Here is a 14,503-nt window from a genome sequence, read left to right on the forward strand (position 1 = left end):
TCTCAGTTTTTTTTATTGATATTTGATCATCTTTAAAATAGTAAAAGAAGAAACTATAGACATTTGGCAAAGTAAAAAATAAACAAAAGTTATGATTATAAATTGATTCTTTCCTCTGACCAGTCGAATGCAACCAACCAGTATGGATGTGTGTGTGTGTGCCTGTGTGCATCTAATAATATATAAAAAAAATACTTTTATAAAGTTCAGATCATGAGAATCAATTCCAAAAGCAAAAATTAAGCTCAATATTCAATATTTAATCTTTGTCATAGTTATTTCCATATAGAACTAAAAAATAAAATAACAGATCATCTTAAGACAGGTAATAACAAATAGTTTTCACTTTGCAAATTAATAAAATATTTCTTTTTATTTATCCTAACTTTACTCCCAATCATCTTGTATATCAGAATAAGTTAATAATAATTTAATAAACTTGTATACCCGAATAACTTGACTCAATAAAACTTAATATTAACTTAATAAATCATGAAAGTGTTAAAACTAGTTTAGAAGACAATCTATCTATCCAGTGGGATCAGCCTATTGACATTTTGCTAATTTTTCCCTGATTTTGTGACTGATTGCCAGTGAACCAAGTATTTGCTTACCTCAAAGACGGTGATTGCATATGGGAACAGGATTTGGTTGGTGCTGTGCAAAATGGTGATTCTTTGCCCACCGTTCAAATTTGAGCTTTCGATCTTATTCGATTTTGCATCAATCCAGTAAAGACGTTCAGCGACATAATCTGAAAAAGAAAAGAAGTTTTGTTCATCAAAGAAATGCAACAGTTTTACCTGCTTAACTGTCATCAAATAAAGAATCAGTAAATAAAATTATAAATTTGGGAGACGTTCCGATTGTTGTCGCTGTTGCAATGGTATCCATCCTGGTCAAGTTAAGTTTACAGTTTATCTCTAGTCTGCATTATATCCAAAATATGCACAACAGTCCTGAGCAAAGTTGAAAAAGATGGCTAACAAATCGCAATTTCACCATTAAAAGCCAATCACCTGAGAGTTCAGCCAGGTCCTTCTTCATAGTTGCAATCCAGGTCCTCAGCTCTTTGCTAATATGTTTGCACAACCCAGGCAGGGAAGTAAGAAGGATTACCTCACAAATTAGCTCTCAATCATGGTGACAAGCTTCATGTCCAAACCAGATACTAACTTGGATACTAGTTCCGGCTGCTTAACAACCATGGTATTTATTAAAATACTATTACTAATAACAGGTAATATCAACCCAAAATGATAGAAAATTCTGGGGATCTGCTTCTAACACTGCAGAGTCTGTATGCACACTGATCTTACACCTCTCAAAAACTTATGCTCGATTCATGTAAGATGGTCCAAAAGCAGTCTGAAGCATTCCATATGTTTCTGTGGCATTTTTCCAAGTTTAAAACAGAATTTTATTGCATATCGTTCTCCTGAAGTGTCCTCACATTCAGATTGCATTTTTGAAATTCATCAGTAGGGTGTATTCCAATTCCTACTGTAATAACCATGGTATTTATTAAAATACTATTACTAATAACAGGTAATATCAACCCAAAATGATAGAAAATTCTGGGGATCTGCTTCTAACACTGCAGAGTCTGTATGCACACTGATCTTACACCTCTCAAAAACTTATGCTCGATTCATGTAAGATGGTCCAAAAGCAGTCTGAAGCATTCCATATGTTTCTGTGGCATTTTTCAAAGTTTAAAACAGAATTTTATTGTATATTGTTCTCCTGAAGTGTCCTCACATTCAGATTGCATCTTTGAAATTTATCAGACTTTAGTAGGGTGTATTCCAATTCCTACTGTAACTGTTTATTTGAACCTAAAATCATAAAAATTGGTCAGTCATTTCATAAGATGTGTAGCAATAACATACTGAATTTTCAAGAGTCCACAACATTTTTAAATGCCTGTACAAAAAAAATCTGGAAACTTATTGTAGACTTTTTCTATCTTACAAAGAAAACAGTGTAACTGGCTCAGTTTTTGAAAAACAAAAGTCATGAACGGAAAGAAATGAAAGAAAGACTTACCTATTGTGATACCATTCGGCCACAGAAGGTCAACAACAATGACGCGTCTGTACAAGCCATTCATCCCACACATTTCGATAACGGAAGTATGGCCCCAATCAGTCCAGTAAAACCATCTAGAAATTGAAATAGGACAAACAAAAATAAGAGAAATGGAAATTTGTTGGTCATTAATGGGAAACACATTAATTAATGTACCTGTGACTGTAAAATACTAGGGTTAGGATAACGGTTAAGTAAATTATTTGTGGTAATTGTGAACAACGCGTACACAAGAAGTGCAGTGGAATTTACAGGTAGGTTGAGATGATGACAAATTTGTGTGAAACAAGTGTAAGACAATGGATATGGATGAGAACTCAGATGTGGAGAAAATATATTTGAATGGCAAGGATATTAAGATTGTTCAGATATTTTGTTTTGCGTTGAAATTTTTATGACGTCAAAATGGTACTTATTTACTGACAGCAAATTTGTAATAAGAACAATAGAATCACCTTCCACCAAACACAAAAAAACAATTTGTCAGGTTAAGCTTAAAATCTGAATTCCCTGATTCGCCCATTCGTCCATGGTATATAGATATCATTTGTCAGTTGCAGTGACTCCTTGGTGAGTTCTATTTAAATTTCATCACCTGTTGATTGCTCTCATGATATCAAAAACTGGTTGAGAGATGATAACTAGTTTGTGTGAAACACGTGTAAGACAATAGAGACGAATACAAACTCAGATGAGAAAAAAGTATATTTGAATGACAAGCTATTGAGGTTATTCAGAAGTTTTATTATCTTATTTATGCTGACTACAACTGTACTGGCTTGTCTTTCCGTTGGACTTTGTCTACAATGCTGAGAGGGTTACCTTGGTAACTGGGCAAACCTAGGTCTCCTTATCACCTGCCAGGCCTGCATCTGGAGACGCAATTCTAGTTTCGACTTTATAGCCACTGCAGACACTGCAGTGCATCAGACTAGATGCAGAACGCCATTATCTCATTAAACAAAAGATTGCCGTCATCATTGGAACACAGTGAGGTGCTGGTGGGATAACAAGAGTTAGGAAAGAATAGAATTCAGGGAACTTTAGCCATTATTACCAGCCATTGTTACCAGCATCTACCAACCATTGTTACCAGCATCTACCAAGAAAAGAGTCTATCAGGCATGTGTAGCAGTGTAATAATACATAGAATTAAAATCTTGTAAGCAATGGGTGAGGACATGTGTTGCATGAGAAATCACATGAGAATGATGGATGCATAATGTGAGTCTTAAAAGATAGACAGACCTGATAACTTCAGAAAAAGATGAAATTTGGACAGTACAAGGGAGATGTGTGTAGAACAGACGATTTCGGTGATATAGTCATGTTGGAAGAATGGATTAGAATTCTTTGGTTAGTGGATGTAGAACAGCTGAGGTAGTAGGGTCATGCCACAGGAGGACAAGAAAAACATGGGAGGAAGTGATAAGAATGGACTTGAGAGAAAGATGGATAATAAAAAAATGGAGATAAATTAGTTTAGAAGTCAATTTTTAAAAACCATCCAATACATACTAACATATAAAATGGACGAGAAGGATGTAGTTTGCTTGAAGCATTGTGTGTAGGGTGAAAGGAGTTGTGTTTGAAGGCTATATCAATGCAGTTTGTAGGAAGCTCTCTATGTAAGATACTACTCTAAAAAATTAGGAACATTAGCACCTACCATCTTGTATAAACCATTAAGTTGATAAATAAACGTAATATAATTGAAAATTTGTTCTAATATTGTCATTATTCTTTTATATGCTAACTTGTGTCCACGGTGCTTCCTATGAACCGCATTGATATAGCCTTCAAACACAACTCCTTTCATAAAATAGATGTTAAACCAATGATGATGTTGATGTTGACCAAGAGAAAGAGTTAATTTTTTTATGATGTATAAAAATTGAAAATGTGAAAAACCTACCCTCTTTTGGGATCCACAGCAATGTCTCTGGGTTCTCCTAATCCACTATCGATAAGAGTTTTGACATAGTGGCCAGTTTTATTGGCAACAGCAATTCTTCCAGCCCCTGTGTCTGTCCAGTAGATGTTATGGTGGATCCAGTCCACTGCCAGGCCATCCGGACGTTTCAGGCCGCTGTCAATGATCACCTCTGCGTTATTCATTGTGTTTCCACCTTCAAATGGAATTCTGAAAGAAAGAAAAAAAAACATCTACATAATAATATGCTACAGTATTTTGTGGTCGTATGTACATTATCACCTTTAACACACATTCAAAAAATGAGAGCTCGATTACCAAATCTGGCAATTGGTGATTAATCTGATGATGATAAAGTAAAATAATTCTGACATTGAAGGTGTCATATAATTGTGAATTGCCTAAGACTTCTACCAGGTAATGGCTAACAGACCAAGAGCCTTGTAAGAGAGTGTGTATGAGTGTGTGGGAAAATATCAGCAAAAGCTGTAGGATACTTAGCTTGTGAAGATATTAGCAGCAGTAGTTGAAAACGCACATATGTAAATTAGAAAGTGCGCGTGGGCTTGTGTGACAAGAAAGAAAAAAAGGACAGCATGCGGAGAAAATGGATGTGGCTTGAGTGCCAACGATTAGATAGTGATCTCATTTAAGCCTACAATTTTTTCAATGGTCATTATGATATATCTCCAGACCTACTTTTCACTCGAACCTCAGAAAGAGGTCTATGTGAACATTACAAGAAACAGTGCTTTAGAACCGACGAAATTCGAAATATTGAATTCCAAGTAAATCAAATGGTACCTACATAATTGTCATGATGCAAACATCCATAAAATTATGGAAAACAAAAAGATAGAAAAATAATTATTAATGAAATAAGAAACTTGTAAAATATAATCATTTCGGGCAATTTTGATAACTAAAACAGAGACAATTTGACAAATTCGGTAAGAACTGAGATACTTCCCTTTCGCTTACGTCACATGACACAATTCAAAATGTCAGACACTTTTCTTTTCCAATATTGTTGAAAACTCTTCCATTTATAATTATTTTTCTACCTAACCATTTTTCGTAATTTTTTGATCTGTTAGCTATTTGCACCCTGAGAATAACGTTGGTATCATTTGCTTTACTTGAAATTTAATATTTTGATTTTTGAATTTCGTTCATTCACTATAGAAGCAGTCAAGAAACTATTTCACTACCAATAAACCCAAGGAGGGACGCTTTCTTGATCAGGATCTCTGCACTTCCAACTGAAGTAATGAATGCTTCAACAGTGCAACAATTCAAGATGAATTCGGACAGGTCATGGACTACTGTATCCTCTTCTGTGTAAATTTCCACAACCTTTTTTCCTTTTATGGCAATTAAAGTACGATTCTTTTATTTTTTGCCATATAAAATGAATTAAATTGTTATTCGGACATAAAGACAAAAAGAAAGTTTTAAATTTTGAAAAAAAATGTTGCTATTCTCGTTTATTTTAGATGCGAATAATGATGACTGCCATATAAGGTAACATACTTCATGATCTTCTCGCTGCTGACGTCAGTCCAATAAACCGTTCCTTCCAAATAATCAAAATCCACAGCAATAGCGCTATCACTGTCCCCATAAACAAGTTCATAATTATGATTTCCAAGATTAAGTCGACGGATATCAGCCTTGTTAGATAGAATCAACCATGGGCGTGGTCCTACAAAAACAGGAAAACAAAACGAGTAAAACAATTGATACAAAAATTAAATGTTTTAGGTTTGTTTTTTGTTTGTATATTTAAGTTAAATCACATATCTTCTGTTTATAACAAAACAAACAAAATATTTCTTTCCTTCATACAATAAAAAAATATGTGAAAAAGCCACCAAGAGGTAAGCCCTGAAACAGTATGGATTCTCTCATGACCAAACATTATCTGGAAAACGGAATGGATTACTCCACAAGTTAAAACAGCCAATAAACTTGATTATATACATGTCTACAAGTTAAGTTATTTCTTCTAAACAATATCTTCGGTTGGTCACTCACTACATTACGAGTTTTTGCTACTGTTCTGGAAGCAAATATCATTGATAAAATAGGTTAAATATATTAGAATATAAAAAAACGATACTTATTTTTGTTTAATAAATTTTTCTTTCATAAAACAATAAATATAAATTAAACGAAGAATATTGCAATAAAAAATGTATTTAAAATGTCTTTTTTGAATGCTATTTGTGCATATAAACGTACTGTTTTTTCTTATGTGCTAACGAGTCACCTCTTATTAAAACCTAAAGGCCACTTGAGGATAAAGATTAATGAATTTATAAATAGTAAGATGACTGGTAACAATGGTTAAAACTGGGAAGAATTTAAACATTTAAAGAGGACGATTCAACAAAAGTTTGTTAATATTAGACTTAAAAACAACCATTTTGTAGTCAGCTGGGAAGAAGACCCATGGTATTGCATTCCAAAGAAAAGTGGTTTTGGGAAAGAAACTTTGCTCATGGAAGTTCTGTTTAGTTAGAAAAGTTTTTTTTTTCATTATTTTATCAAAGAAAAAGATCTACCAACAGTTTCAAAATAATCTATTTATTTTTCTTTTTTGTGAGAAAAAGTTTAAAAGTAGTAATGGGACGATTTCAATACTTTTACCAATTTTAGTGCAACTACTGATTACATATTAAATTCCTGATTCCAATACAATTACCGATTCTAATTCTTTATAAATTTCTTAATATTTAACTAAAGAGTTATTAGTTTTCTCAATTACCATAAAATCATATGTTAAATGTGCAGATGCTCATCATTTTATCATTACTTCCAAAAGTTGAAGACTTTTTTTTTAACAAAATCTAATAAAAAACACAATTAAAAGAATTGTTTTTGGAATCAGAAAATATGCACAGATTTTATTAATTCTGATACCACAAGAACTTTCGGTTTTTCCAATTCCAATTAATCGTTCCAACATTACTTGAAAGATGAACTAATTACCAATAGTCTTGCAAGAATTCCTTCCATGGAGTTCATAGCCATCGATGCAACTGCACTTGTATGACCCTTTTGTGTTTTCACAGAGTTGGGAACATTTGCCAAAAATCTGACATTCATCAATATCTGAGGAAAAAGAGCAACACAAAAACAAAGTTCAACACAAAATTATTAAAGAAAGAAATTTTAAAAAAAAGATTTCATTTTTATTTAAAATTTAACTTCATTTAAAAAACAAAAATGCAGAAAAATACAAACAAATCTTTATGATATACATAACCACCACAAAATGAAGATATCATATTCTAAAAATCATATAAATTGATCAAGTAGTTTTTTTTAACTAAGAAAATCAAATTTTATTACAAAGCGAGACACTATTTTTGATTGGCCATGTTTTATAAATAAGTGGAAGTTTGAGCTTTTAAGATTAAAATCAGCCTGATAATGGATACAATTTACTATTAAAATTGCTAAAAATCATAAAAATATGATTTACTTGATAAATTTTCATGATTTTTTGAATATGACATCTTTGTTTCATGACGAGTATATATACACCATAGATTTTTCAGTATTTTTTTTTTACTTTTGATTATGTCAATATTGTCTCAATAAGAATCAACGATTTTACTTTTTCTAAATGAACACTCTTGGGCAACCATCTTGTATAAGCCTCACCATGACATTATTTTCTTTAAAGCAACTGTAAATATTTAATTTTGGTGCTCTTTTGAACCAATGCATTTCAGGTGAAAACATTATTATGTGCAGTAGGACCCCAGGATACGGTGGCCCTGGGATACGTTTTTTTCAGGTTATAATGTGGAATAATGTTTTTCAAGCCCCTGGTTATGGTATTTGCCCTGCCTTATGGTGTTATTTATAATGTTATTTGATTATATACATGTGTATTATATACTACTAATTTTTAATATGTACTGTATAAAATTTTGTTTAGACCCCACCATACGTGATTTCACCTTACGATTCCAACCCTGGCATGGATTAATGCCATATCCCGGGGTTTTACTGTATTTACGTCTTATGCTGAAATTAGTATAAATTATAAAAATTATAAAAAATGATCCAGTAGATGATATGATAGAGGTATTTTAAATAAAATATTAACCACAAATATGGTCCCAGATTTCTGGATAAAAATAGTGGCATGGATGATTTAGCAAAAATTATCGATTCCTTTGAATTTTGTGAATTCTCCACAATTAAAACATACATTAAAACTCAACAAATCACTAGAGTGGAAAATTTCCATTTTTACTTGTAATTATTTTTCTACTAGATTATTTTTCATAATTTTTGGAATTCATACTAATTTTGGCATGACATGTAAATATGTAATAATATTTTCATCTGAAATTTGTTTGCTTAAAAGATCACCAATATAAACAAGCACCTTAATCTAATGTAACAATATTTTATGAATATTAAATCAAGGCCATCCCTATAATAGGTCCAAAGATCAAACATTTTGGGTCTTCTACTGGAGGCAAGATTTTTTAAAACCCTTTTTCACCCCAAACAAGGAATATTGCCACTTGGAACGTAAAGGGTTATTATTTGGGATCGTGTCTAACAGGGAACTATGAGGAGTTGAGCAGCAAGATGTCTGTTCACAATACATTTAACCTTCTGCAGGTTAATACGGTTGGGGAAACAGGAAATACAGAGGGAATTCCAAAGTCTAGCAGTCTGAAGGAAGAAACTATCAGAGATGAAGTTTTTCGGCACCTACAGATCTAAACAATGAAGAGATGGGATTTTGCTGCTTGTTGGGTTAATTGGGAGTATGTATGTCAAAGAGACACAAATGCTATGAGTTCATCAGAGCCCATTCCATTAAAGTATTTCTAAAACCAGCACAGGGATGTCACATCAGGGCGATGAGACAGAGGCTACAGTTTGGCCAATAGTGCAGGTTGTATTAGATTAAATAAAACAATTCATACTCTCAATTAGCATAACATTCAAACCAGGGATTTCCAAACTAGGGTCTGTGGGCCAGATCTGGCCCACCAAAGTCTTTAATATTGCCCATGGAGCTCTTATGGAAAACATAAATATATTTAAGAAGTTTTTTAAAAGGAAATGTGTGATTTTTATTTCTGTTCAAAAAATGATTAAATGAATGAGGTTTTGGAGAACCAATTTCACTAAGATTAAAGCTAATCAGCAAAACCGTATAATATACGTCCAGACCTTTTTTTTTTTTTTTTTTGGTCTGTGTAAAAATCATCAATATACCTCTTCCCCAGTTTAAAAACTTTGGAAACCCCTGATTCAGATGATCATAAAAGACTCCCTGGTGCTTCTTTATTATACAAATGAAAAAATTGAATTTCAAGTGAAACAAATGGTACCTACATGATTGTCAAGTCTAAAATAGTAACATATCCAAATTACAAAAAACAATAACATAGAAAAATAATTATTAATGAAAAAAGAAATTTGTGAAAGGAAGTGAAATCACTATACTATATATATATTACATAGGTATCATTTGTTTCATTTAAAATTCAATATTTTTTTTTTGTTTTTATAACATAGACACAGCAAATCCCTTGTAATATTAATACAAACCTTCACAGCTGGAATTACCAATCAACTTGTACCCTACAAAGCAATCGCAACGATGTGTATGATGAAGATTGATACATTGATGTTCACAGCCGCCATTGTTGTCTTTGCATGGGAATTTTTCTATTAAAAATGAAACAAAAGAAACGTGCGAAAATTACACATGTATGAAGACAAAATGAAAATAATGGTTATAGTCAGCTGACATACTTTCTAACTTTCAACGTAAAAGTTTTAATATAAAGATGTTGAAATTGAAATGGTACTAACTCTATGCGGGTTTAACCAGCTTCCTTCAAAGGAGGAGGTCACAAGCGGTCCCAAATCGAATGTATATCCCTGTTAGGGGAGATGATGAAGTTAGGTTTTTCTAACTCTTGCTGGGAGGTGTTGATGTCCTCCTACGTACAGCGCTTGGACTTCCAAAATTGGTCACCCATCTGGTACTCACCACTCAACATGGCTTAATTTCGGTGATCTAATGAGAACCGACGTGTCAATGTGATTATGCCGTACATATAAAAATGTTGCACCCACTCCTGAACCTCTTCTATTTTTATAGCCCCGGGCAATGCAAGGTAGCTATGCTGGTTATTATATAAACCTAAAAAATTGATAATTTGAATAACTTTTGCTATTTTTTAGGAAGTTACTTAAATTCTGAAACACTCACCATTGCAAAGATCCTGTGACTCATCTTGCCATTGACCACAATCGTTATTATAGTTGCATATTAATTTCTGCGGAATGCATTTCTTTTTGTCCCCATTACAATCAAACATATCGTCAGTGCAAGTTACTTCATTTGCTATTATAAAAAGAAAATAGGAAATTATAAAAAATTGATTTGCATAATAATTTATCATATAAAGTGCAATTGTGTGTTTGCATGTTCAGCTAAAAGTTAAAAACTACAAAACAAACAACCCACAAAGCTGGTATATTCTTAATCAGCATTGCATTGGGTAATCGCTAAAATTTAAAAAAAAATATTATGCTCTGATAGTCAACTGGGCCAAATTTCGTCGGGGAGGTGGGAGGAGATTGGTTTTCAGTGTTATTATGTACTTATTTGGAAAGAAAACACAGAAATATTCATAGAGGAATCTTCTTTTTCTATTAAATAAAGGGCAAATATCTGCATGTGTGTATGTGTGTGTGTGTGTGTTTGTGTGTCCACTAAAAACTTTTGTCAATAACATCGAACGTGGTACAGTTAGAAAGAGTAATCTCTCAGAAACATTAATATCAAAAAATTACAAAAAAATCATCAATTATATTCTGTAGAAATGTTATTTTGTTTGAAGGGGAGGTCAGGTAAGAACCTTGCTTTCAATGTTGTTTGTAAACTGCTCATGCACAAACGGTCATTTTGTTCTTTCATTTTAAAAAGAGAAATTTGCAACTGTGTCGTTGTGGTCCAATCAATAATGCGTTTGCTTACGAAGTTAACTTTAATGAGTTCGCACCCAATATTTTTTTTTTTTTTTTTCTGCTTACAGAATTTTGCTTTTGGTTTCACTTCTGGCTGATGACACTCAAATCCCTTTTTTTTCTTTAACAAGCAGACAACGCCAGCCCCTCCCCTCGCTAGTATATTATATAAAAGAGAGTGGTGTGTGTGTATGTGTGTGTATAATAGGCTGGATTAAGGAGAGTGGTAAAGACATATAAACTTTAATAGAAATAGGTTACACTTTTGACTCAGGCAATGCCAACTAACCCTGCTAGCAACACATAAACAAACAGTTCATGTATACAGTGTCGCCATTATTTGAAAGCTAAAAAAAATAACAGAAATGAAGTTGGAACTTACGACAGTCTTTTTCATCTGATCCATGTGGGCAGTCGTTAGCTCCGTCACACTTCAGAAATTTATGAATGCATTGCTTGGACTCTTCACACAAGAAATGCTCCTCATCACAACTGTGAACACCTGGAAAGCAAAAATAAGAAAATGTCATCAAAATAAATGACTGGCCATTTCTTTGCCAATCTATTTCCTATGGCTATCACCTTTTAAGAAGTTTTTTCAAGCCTTTTTTTTCTGTCTTCCTTAATTTGGATTTACTACATTGCTTGTTTTATGTTTGGTGCAATTTGTATCTATTTGTCTCTGATGAGTTGTTTGATGGCATAGTGGACCATATCTCCCATTAATACAATGAAACACATGTAAGGAATTCAGTGCTTCTTTATTATAATAACGAAAAAATATTAAACTTCAAGTGAAACAAATGGTAATTGTCAGGTCGCAAATAGTAACATATCCAACAATTACAATGAGGTAGAAAAATAATTATTGGTTCATGTGACATTAGCAAAAAGAGGAGTAACTCAGTTAAAATCAGACAGAATTTATTCAGAAAACAAAAATTAACATAACACATATACATAATTTGTGAATTTTTTTAAAAATCACTTTTTTAACTGTTTGAATTTTTAATTATTTAAAAAACAAACTGATTGAATTCAAGAAATTGAAAACTTAATTACCTCCCCTGTTAACTCTCCCAATTCAAATTAGGAGATTTTGAAACCAAGTGTCTTTTTTTCATGAATAATTATTTTTCTACCTTATTATTTTTGGATGTGTTACCATTTGCAACATGACCATTTGTTTTACTTGAAATTTAATATTTTTTGTTATTATAATATAGAAACACCAAGGATTCACCAATTAGTAAAATATTTTGAAACGTTTTGAGGACTGGCTTCTTCTGGTTTTAACTGACCATTTGTCTGAAACATTAACATGTCCAGTGTCATGATTTGTTTATATTAATAAAAATATATCTTGTTCTTCTTTTACTGAGCACTCTTAATAATCTCATAGGTTCCAAAACGGCTGAGCCTATCTTTTGCAAATTTCACACAAAGTCAATTTATATGTCTGGCAGTGTTCTTAGAAATGTTTTGTACAGAAAGTTATCCGATAAGTATTGAAAAAATCCAATATTAAAAATAGATTTTCTCCTTTATAAATAAAAAAGTATAATTTTTACAGAGGAATATTTTTCGTTACACTGGCAAGAGAGATAATAAAATTTTAGCAAATTGTTTTGCCTTAAAAAAAAACAGATAGATATGAAGATATATATAGCTTAGTGGTAGAGTATTCCACAAATTGAATGATCTCCTGTTCAAGCCCGGATATACCTCACTATTTTATTTTTATTTTTCTTATTAAGGAGTTAAATTTATTATCAAAGAAGAGGTACTATTTACAACTGCCGCAAGTCATTCCTTCGTTTGCATATTTTAAAACTAAACATTAATCAGAAGTGACTTTTCCAGGGCATTCATCATCAAGCATAAATATCAGCTAACGTGATATTGTAAACAAACACAGACAGAATATGATGAACAACATTATCGTTATCATTTTTTAATTTTTTTTTTTTGCGAATTAGTCCACTGGGCAAATTATTCCTCGTAATATATAATAATCAATAGAGAATTCATTCTATAATAATTGATACGCAATCTGCATAAATTAAAATATGTTTAAGCGTATTGTATAACCGGGCAACGCGAGGCTGTCAGCGAGTACACACACATATATATATATATATATATATATATATATATATATATATATATATATATATATAAACACACACACACACATACAGAATCTATGAAATATATCAACTTACAGTCTTCTTCATCACTGAGATCAGCACAGTCTGAATCGCCATCACATTTCCATGATTTCGTAATACACCTGCCATTGTTACAAACAAAATCGGTGCTCGTGCAGCCGTTATTTCCTGTCATGGTACAGTTCATCTCATCAGAGTGATCGAGACAGTCCACATCACCATCACACACCCAAGATCGGTTTACGCACGTTCGATTATCACATTGGAAGTCACTTGCTGGACATGTATGTGGTGCTGCAAAAGATTATTAAATGCATCAATTAAAAAAGATAATTAAATGCATCAATTAAAAAAGATTATTAAATGCATCAATTAAAAAATGTTATTAAATGCATCAATTAAAGAATGTTATTGAATGCATCAATTAAAAAGATAAATGCATCAATTAAAAAAGATAATTAAATGCATCAATTAAAAAGACAAATGCATCAATTAAAAGATAATTAAATGCATCAATTAAAAAAATAATTAAATGCATCAATTAAAAAACATTATTAATCAGTTGACATCATCCGATGGGCTCTATATATTGTTGGCTTCTCATTGATCCTTAAAATAGTTAGCATTGACAGAGAGGATGACAAACAGCCATCGGATGACCTGACAGCGATTTCCTTTGCAAACAGCAAACTACTTATATATGTTCACTTGTATGCTCTTGCTACTAACAGATCTGACAACAAATCTTGGACATGCAGCAGTAGCAGCAGAGAACAGCAAACAATCAAAATACTCCAGCCGTCTCGACAGATTTGTGTTCCAACCAATCGCCATGGAGACGAGTGGAGCAATAAACCCCACCACATGCAATTTCCTACGCAGCCTGAAACTGTTAATAACATGCCACACAATGAACCAATGTAAACTGACTTGACTTAAACAATGCCTCGCCATCACCACTATTCATGAGTCTCCTATCGGCCTCTCAAGCCACTAAGACATCCGATACTTGATGCTAGTTTGAAGATGAGTCTTTCTATCAATTATGATTTGCCTTCTCATTTTTTATCAATTAAAAAAATAATATTTTCTAATAAGTCTTGAGAAATTGTCATCCTTCCTCTGTTGTCTTCCAAGTAATAGTTTTATTTTTTCAATATTCATGAAAAATGGTATAATTTTTTAAAACCCTTGTTGCCAATTGAAATAAAGTGAGTAGCAAGATACAAATATGAAGAAATAAATTGGATGAAAATGATTCTGTATAACTCAAAAAAATACAATT

At 32.3% G+C, this 14,503-nt stretch overlaps 1 protein-coding gene across 4 annotated transcripts in view; it reads right to left on the reverse strand.

Annotated features, from left to right (window-relative positions):
- The window catches only part of LOC145259067 (low-density lipoprotein receptor-related protein 8-like), a 116,332-nt gene that overhangs the window by 27,614 nt on the left and 74,215 nt on the right, over positions 1-14,503 (reverse strand). For all 4 annotated transcript variants that reach the window (XM_080116695.1, XM_080116696.1, XM_080116694.1 and 1 more), the window contains 9 exons: positions 13,273-13,512; positions 11,430-11,549; positions 10,287-10,421; positions 9,617-9,736; positions 7,019-7,141; positions 5,558-5,729; positions 4,007-4,234; positions 2,050-2,165; positions 615-754 (listed from right to left, as the gene is read on the reverse strand). In XM_080116695.1, the coding sequence (XP_079972821.1) occupies positions 615-754; positions 2,050-2,165; positions 4,007-4,234; positions 5,558-5,729; positions 7,019-7,141; positions 9,617-9,736; positions 10,287-10,421; positions 11,430-11,549; positions 13,273-13,512 (1,394 nt within the window). The remainder of the gene's footprint in view (positions 1-614; positions 755-2,049; positions 2,166-4,006; positions 4,235-5,557; positions 5,730-7,018; positions 7,142-9,616; positions 9,737-10,286; positions 10,422-11,429; positions 11,550-13,272; positions 13,513-14,503) is intronic.

Source organism: Euprymna scolopes, chromosome 34, assembly GCF_053919585.1.
Source record: "Euprymna scolopes isolate OS-2025 chromosome 34, ASM5391958v1, whole genome shotgun sequence".
Taxonomy (NCBI): domain Eukaryota; kingdom Metazoa; phylum Mollusca; class Cephalopoda; order Sepiida; family Sepiolidae; genus Euprymna; species Euprymna scolopes.